The sequence below is a fragment of the Selaginella moellendorffii genome, unplaced genomic scaffold (genome assembly GCF_000143415.4).
Source record: "Selaginella moellendorffii unplaced genomic scaffold, v1.0 SELMOscaffold_44, whole genome shotgun sequence".
Lineage (NCBI taxonomy): Eukaryota > Viridiplantae > Streptophyta > Lycopodiopsida > Selaginellales > Selaginellaceae > Selaginella > Selaginella moellendorffii.
In genome coordinates this window covers 1-7,354 of record NW_003314305.1, presented here as the reverse complement: position 1 = coordinate 7,354, position 7,354 = coordinate 1, and the positions used below count along the sequence as shown (strand labels likewise).

Here is a 7,354-nt window from a genome sequence, read left to right as displayed (position 1 = left end):
AAATGGAGTCAAAGATGGAGTCTGAGATGGACCCAGATGGAGTCCGAGATGGAGTCTAAGATGGACCTAAGATGGACCCGAGATGGAGTTCGAGATGGAATCTAAGATGGACCCGAGATGAACCCGAGATGGAGTCTAAGATGGACCTGAGATGGAGTCCGAGGCCGAGACTGAGGCCAAGATTGAAATGGAGTCTGAGGCCAAGACCGAGACCGAGACTAAGACCGAGACCAAGGCCGAGACCATGCAATTGAGAAAAGTAAGCAAAACATTATCCCTAAACATTATTTTGGTAGGAGCCAACAATAAATTTCCTTCTTTTCCCATAACAACAACATGCCATTGGCTAGATCTGACTGCCTTTATATTATTAAAGTTATGGACAAACATTACATTAGAACAGCTTAGCACCGAAGTTTATTCTAATTATGTAAAACCATTACTTTTATTTATTACTTTTACTAGTATTTTATTCTTACCAGATAAAATATCAAGGTTCTTCAAATGGTCCACTGAGATAAACTTGCGGGCGTTCTTCCTGTCTACTGTAACCACACATCTAGTCTGCCCATCAATCTTCTGTTTCTCCACTGGTGGATGGTTCAGTGATGCTGGATATGCAACCAACAGGCACAACATATCTCCCCTGCAAGCATATTTTGGTCTAGATCTGACTTGCAAACAGCATCATATTTTGAGCTAGATCTGACTGCCTTTATATATGGACAAACATTACATTAGAACAGCTTAGCACCGAAGTTTATTCTAATTATGTAAAACCATTACTTTTATTTATTACTTTTACTAGTATTTTATTCTTACCAGATAAAATATCAAGGTTCTTCAAATGGTCCACTGAGATAAACTTGCGGGCGTTCTTCCTGTCTACTGTAACCACACATCTAGTCTGCCCATCAATCTTCTGTTTCTCCACTGGTGGATGGTTCAGTGATGCTGGATATGCAACCAACAGGCACAACATATCTCCCCTGCAAGCATATTTTGGTGATGGTTCTGCCTTGCAAACAGCATCATAAGCATTGGACAAGATCTTCCTCAGCTTGAGTTGCACACTAACCCATATGATGGTATGGTCCTCAAACTGAATTCTGAACATGAGGTCACAACCTGCAGCATGCTCAGCCACCAAAAACATGCAACCAGGCACATCACTTGCCAAATAGTCATGGCAAGTGTAGTTTTTGTCCGCCTTATAGATCACCACCGGTGGCATTGGCGCCCCATCCAAGTAAAAGATAGAGCCTTCCATAATACGACTCTTCTTGCTCTTCAAAGCCTCCAAATTCTGTGTCAGGTCCAAATCATGAAACAGCTCAAACTGATCCAGTTTCCCCTCGTGCTTTTCCCACAAATCCTTTATCTCCAGCGGAAACAGATGCTCCCACCAGTTGCCTGTGGAAGGATTGTTCAGAGCATAAAGGGTGTCCAGCATATTTCCGGTGATCTTCTTTTCGTCCAAAAAGTAGTTGTGCATCGCCACCAGCATAAGAGGCTCGTCAACTATAACCATTTGCTTTCCGTAGACCCTTCCTATGGCAACCTCCAAAAGAGTCGAAGGTAAATCATTCTCCTGCTCATCACCATAAACTGGACACGTGAATGACCACCCAAAGTAGAAGTACTGCACGGTTACCTTGCTACCTCTGCAAGAATCCTGTAGTAGCTCTTTTGTATCCCTGGAATTCCTTGGCGAGCTGTCAGTCCTATAAAAACGTCGTTCCAAACCCATCGGATGTGCTTGCCCCTCCTAATCACCTCCTCGAGCAATGTCGCAAATGGGCGAAACCGACCCCTGAAATAGGGAAATACCTCATTCTTCACTGTCTCCTGAGCTTCAGCATCCCAAGCTGTCCCCAGAATACAACAGGAATAGGCTGCCATCTGCTTCCAATCTGTCCAGCTACCAAGACCTTCGTACACGTCATCTTTGACGAGCGGTTTTCCCACCGGGCTGTTCGATTCCAAACGGCTGAAGCTCAGAAGAAAGCCCGTTCCAGCATATACAACATGATGAATTGGAGATTCGTTGCCTGGGTAGAGCAAAGTTTCCAACACTGGCTTTGCCAATGGTCGGTCCTTGAAGGGTTCAAGATCTGTACGGAACTTTCCGGCATACAGCTTAACCAGTTCCTGTGCCTCATCAACTACCAACAGGGGTAACTGCTGTCCTCCCAGCAACTCTGAAAGGGCAATTTTGGCCTGACCCAGTAAACCTGCAATCCCCACTAACGAGCCATGGAGGACAGGCCCATATCTACCGAGAGCCAGCCGAGTGCAAGCAGCAAAAGGATCCAAGTTCAATGGCTTCCTGTCCTGTTCCAGCCTCTGGCACCCGACCTGTAACATGAGCCACTTCTCAGGAGTTATATCCTTTCCTTTGCAGTAGTGGAAGACCACTATCCTGACCAGCAGCAGCACAGTGACCATAAAGGTAGTTATAGTATAGTTCTTAACTTGATCCGCGCCCAGATACGTTGCCAGTATACCAATCACCTCCCTCAAGTCTGCAGACCCGCCATTCCCCAGGTCATTGGAAATGAAGTAAAAACCGAAGTTCTTCGCCAGGTGAGCATAGAGAGTCCTGGTTTTTCCTGCTCCACTTGTTCCTGGCACCAATAAAAACCTGCTACCCCTGCTCACGAACTTGTCGAAGTCTTCAGTGTCGTGTGCTAGTAGGCCATGCAGCAACAAGCTCGGCCTGTCACCAAATCGCGGAATATTCGTGTCACGATAGTGGGGTATGCCAGCCTTGCCCTCCAGAAAGCAATCCAAACTTGCGATGTCGCTCGAAGTTAGCTCAGGTAAAACAAAAGACGGACCTGGAAACAAATCGCTAGTTACATGAACGAAAAGACACAAGGGCTGTCTGCAGTGAGAAGCGAGGGGATTTTAAGCAGAGGAAACGCAAGAAACATCTGGCTTAAACGACAACAGAAAAGCAGCAGAAGATCTACATGCTGCAAGGGAACAAACAAGGGGGCCCAGAGAGAAACTCTTAGTAGAACGCAAGATTAATGATACCATACCAAACAGATTGCCGTGAATAACCAGCCACAAGCAAGACCAAATCCAACAGTGACGAAATCATGGCTGACATCTGCCACTTTCATGGCGCACTAGGACTGGACCACTAGAACGGAAAGCAGCCATAGCCACACATATCCACAACACAGCAAAACGCCCCAAATCACTTACCATTACTTCTGAGGAGGACGAGTTTTTCCTCCGACAGCCGCTCTTCCTTCTTCTGCAGCCGCTCTTTCTCCTTCAGCCAATATTCCGCCAGAGATTGATTGCCACTCTGAAGGGCAGAGAGAAAAGATTTCCCAGCCGCTTGGATCTGTGGCTCAAGAAGCTCGATTCGTGCCTGCACCTTCTCCATTTTGCTAAGTGAAACCCTATCGTGAAACGCATGGAGAACTAAAATAGGACATGGGATAAAGGCAGTTTTCTCTTTTAAAGTTTTGTACGAACTTATGTTTGTGCTAGTGCAAATGCTGGGCGGTTAGGAAGGGTAACTGATCTCAAGCACCCAATTGTGGATCCAAGCAAACCATATATGGTGGTTGTGGATGCAAATGACTATGTTGTGGCTAAAAAAACTCACTTTAATTTATAATTCCTAACACTTCCTTTTTCATATGTAGAGTATCACTGCTCTATTGGGTTAAATATCTTGCTCTCATATGCAATAGGATGATCATCTTGCATGAGAACACCACCCACAACATAATCATTTGCATTAGGGCTTAGGGTTTAGGCGCATTTAGGTGTTTAGGGTCAAAGACACCCCACGGTGCTGTTATCTGGCGAGATCATTGAATGTGTTTGTACATTCCCCATGTCCCAATGGGACTAATACAAAAACTGGGCATACCGCCCTCTCAATAAGTGTATATATGGTTGTATTTTCACACTTGTGGTTGCTTTTGTGAGTACTGACGTATTTCTGAGCTAGAAAAAGGTGAAAAATGAAGAAGCTCGCTGAAGAAGCTTCCTAGGAATATTCTAACTAGAGAGAGAAAAAGTGACAGATTTCAGAAGTGAGAATTTGAAGAAGTTGTTTTCTATGAAGTTGAAGATCTTATCAAGGGAAGTTACATGGTGGTAAAATCAAGTCGATCGAAGTTGTGGATGAAGAGTTATTAGTTGGAAAAGTCTCAGCCATTGGTTGGTGTTTAAGTTTTTGGTAGTTTGAAAATTAAGTACGGCCATTCAGTTATTTTATAGTTCTTATTTTCTATCTCATATTCTTGAGTTCTTTCTGCTTGAAGATGGTAGACCTCCTATAGGCCGTCGAGATCCCATCACCGTGATCATAGAAGAGTTATTGCAGGCCCACAGTACGAGTGATCTGTAGTTACTGCTGAAATACAAGCCCTAGGGGAGTCTTTCCAGTCTTCCTTTGTTGTCATGTATTTTTCTTGACATTTTTTGGTGTGTTAGCTGGGAGGGCTTAGTCACAGTAACTGTGCAGTAAACCAGGCCTGAGGAAAAGGCTGGTCATCTGCGGGCATCTGCAGTAAGCATCCTTTGCCGCAGTTGGTTCTTGGTCTGGCGGGTAGATCCCCGGACTGGGATAATTTTCTAGATTTTTCTACTAGGAGGGTAGAGCAGAATCGAGGCCGTTCTGAACAAGCAGCGAGGAGACTGTTATAGAACTCGCTTGAAACCAGTCCTAAAACTAGTCCAAGGACTTTGGACTCAAGTTTGAGTTGGGAGAAGTGGGGGCCATTTGAACCAGCCTCGCCCACACCTCAAGCAGTAAATCCTCAAATGGCACAGCCTGCCAACGCGAGGATGAAGTATCCAACGTTTACACAGACTAACAATCTAGACGCTCACGTAACTGCTTTTGAAAATGTCAGCACAGCAAATCAGGAGCAGACAGATGCTGTGAGAGTCTGTTTGTTTCCGGCGACGTTGCTGGGAGCAGCAGCAGAGTGGTATGGTCAGGCGAATGCAGCAGCAGCCTTTGCAGCCTGGGCAGACCTCAAAACAGCATTTCTCAATGCTTTCTGTCCTATGGGATTCAAGTAGCGTATCAGCGACGAGCTAAATTCAATTCAATTGTTACTTGGAGAGACATTGCAAAATTACGTTCTTCACTACAAGAGGCTGCTCGCGAGGAAAGATCCACAGCCTACTGCTGACGACCAAGTTTGCTGGTTCTTGAATGGGTTGCCATTTGAGATCGGGTTCCACGTGAAGGTGCAGAGACCAGCAGATTTGAACGCAGTAGTGGTGCACGCAGCAACATGGGAATAGGCCTGGATGTCGTCGCAGAATGTTGCAGCTGCAGCTCCAGCAGCAACATATGGTAACCGGTTTAGGGTTTTTAGGGTTTACCGGTTTTTAGGGTTTTGGGTTTTGGGTTTTGTGGAATTGCGATTAGCCAAAAGCACTCCACATTGCTTGATCCAGTGGAACTCAAGAATGCTAGAGATCGGCTATGGCAATTTGAGATAAGAGGAAAAACTAGAGAAAATTTATAATGAAAAATTCACTAAAGAGAAAGGAAATACATTGGCATGACAACCCGAGACCGGTTTCGTCCTTTTTGGGACTCATCAGCTGGGTGTAGTCCCTCTTTTTCCTCTATTTATACCCAGATGCCTTAAGAATATTCAAGAAGCTTTGAAAATATCCAACTGTTTTAGAATTTCAAAGATCTTGTGGTGAGCAGGCAAGCTTGGAGGAACAGCCTCACAGACTTGGTTGTCACTAGCCACTTATCTTATATATTATGATAGTGGTATTGATTGCTATTATTATGAGTTTATTTTCTACAAATTTTGGTTTGTAGAAAATAAAATATGAGTTTTAATGACATCTTTGTGCAAGGCACAAGATGTGATAGTCCCTTGAAATTTCAGAAAAATTTCAGAGAATAGGTGGTGGTGATTTTAATTAGCTCAGTATATTTCCCTCAAATTTGGTTTGTAGAGAATAGATGTGAGCTTCAATGACATCACTGTGCAAGGCACAAGATATAATAATCAATTGAAATTTCAAAAAAGTTGAAAATTTCAAAGACTGAAATAGGAAATAAACAAGCTTAGTGGTGTGAAGCTTATTCATAGCAGTATATTGTGGACGGTGATGGTGATGGATATCAGCCATGCAGCACGTCCTAATTGTTCCTTATCATGTTTAATAGCCAACCTCAAAAGTTATTTCCAAGCATCAGAATATTCCAGGAATATTCCACTCCGACTTTGCAAGAGGTAGCTTATTCATAGCAGTATATTGTGAATGGTGATGGTGATGGATATCAGCCATGCAGCACGTCCTAATTGTTCCTCATCATGCTTAATAGCTAACCTCAAAAAATATTTCAAAGCATCAGAATATTCCAGGAATATTCCACTCCGAGTTTGCAAGAGGCAGCTTTGGACAAGTCCAAGGTAGCTTATCCATATGGTGGGAGTCTTGCTGAAACCAAGTGGGAGGCAAGGTTTGGGGACTGTGTCCAGCATGTGATCACTCTGGGGAGTGAGTTTGATAGAACTTCAGAATCACCTGTTTAGGGTGTTCCCCACATCAAGTGCCTGTAAGGAACCAACTCGCCAAAGTGTCGTAGGCTAAAGGAACCCTGAAAGCATGACCAAATTGACAAAGAATTCATCGGATGGGACCAAGTCGAAGATCGAGTCCAAGATCGACTCGGAGACCGAGTTCGAGATAGAGTCCGAAATTGAGTTCAAGGCTGACTCGGGGACCAAGTTCGAGACCGAGTTCGAGACCGAGTTCGAGATCCGAAATCGGGTCCAAGACCGAGTCCAAGGTCGAGTTCGAGGTCGGGTCTGAGATCGGGTCCGAGATCGAGTCCGAGATCGAGTCCGAGACCGAATCCGGTTTTTTGCGAAGGACCAATGGCCACTTAGGACATGATGAAGGGTTTAGGGTTTAGGGTTTAGGGTTTAGGGTTTAGGGTTTAGGGTTTAGGGTTTAGGGTTTAGGGTTTAGGGTTTAGGGTTTAGGGTTTAGGGTTTAGGGTTTAGGGTTTTAGGGTTTAGGGTTTAGGGTTTAGGGTTTAGGGTTTAGGGTTTAGGGTTTAGGGTTTAGGGTTTAGGGTTTAGGGTTTAGGGTTTAGGGTTTAGGGTTTAGGCGCGTTTAGGGTTTAGGGTTTAGGGTTTAGGGTTTAGGGTTTAGGGTTTAGGGTTTTAGGGTTTAGGGTTTAGGGTTTAGGGTTTAGGGTTTAGGGTTTTAGGGTTTAGGGTTTAGGGTTTAGGTTTAGGGTTTAGGTTTAGGGTTTAGGGTTTAGGGTTTAGGGTTTAGGGTTTAGGTTTAGGGTTTAGGGTTTAGGGTTTAGGGTTTAGGGTTTAGGGTT

The 7,354-nt window shown here is 44.4% G+C and overlaps 1 protein-coding gene across 1 annotated transcript; it reads right to left on the bottom strand.

The window, feature by feature from the left end:
• Positions 1-759: 759 nt before the first annotated feature.
• LOC9648202 lies at positions 760-3,403 on the bottom strand. The gene is made up of 3 exons (XM_024685221.1): positions 3,217-3,403; positions 1,655-2,840; positions 760-1,591 (listed from the first exon to the last, which is right to left on the bottom strand). The coding sequence occupies exons 1-3, from the start codon at positions 3,401-3,403 to the stop codon at positions 1,552-1,554; spliced, it is 1,413 nt and encodes a 470-aa protein (XP_024540989.1). The 3' UTR covers positions 760-1,551.
• Between the last annotated feature and the right edge of the window lie 3,951 nt (positions 3,404-7,354).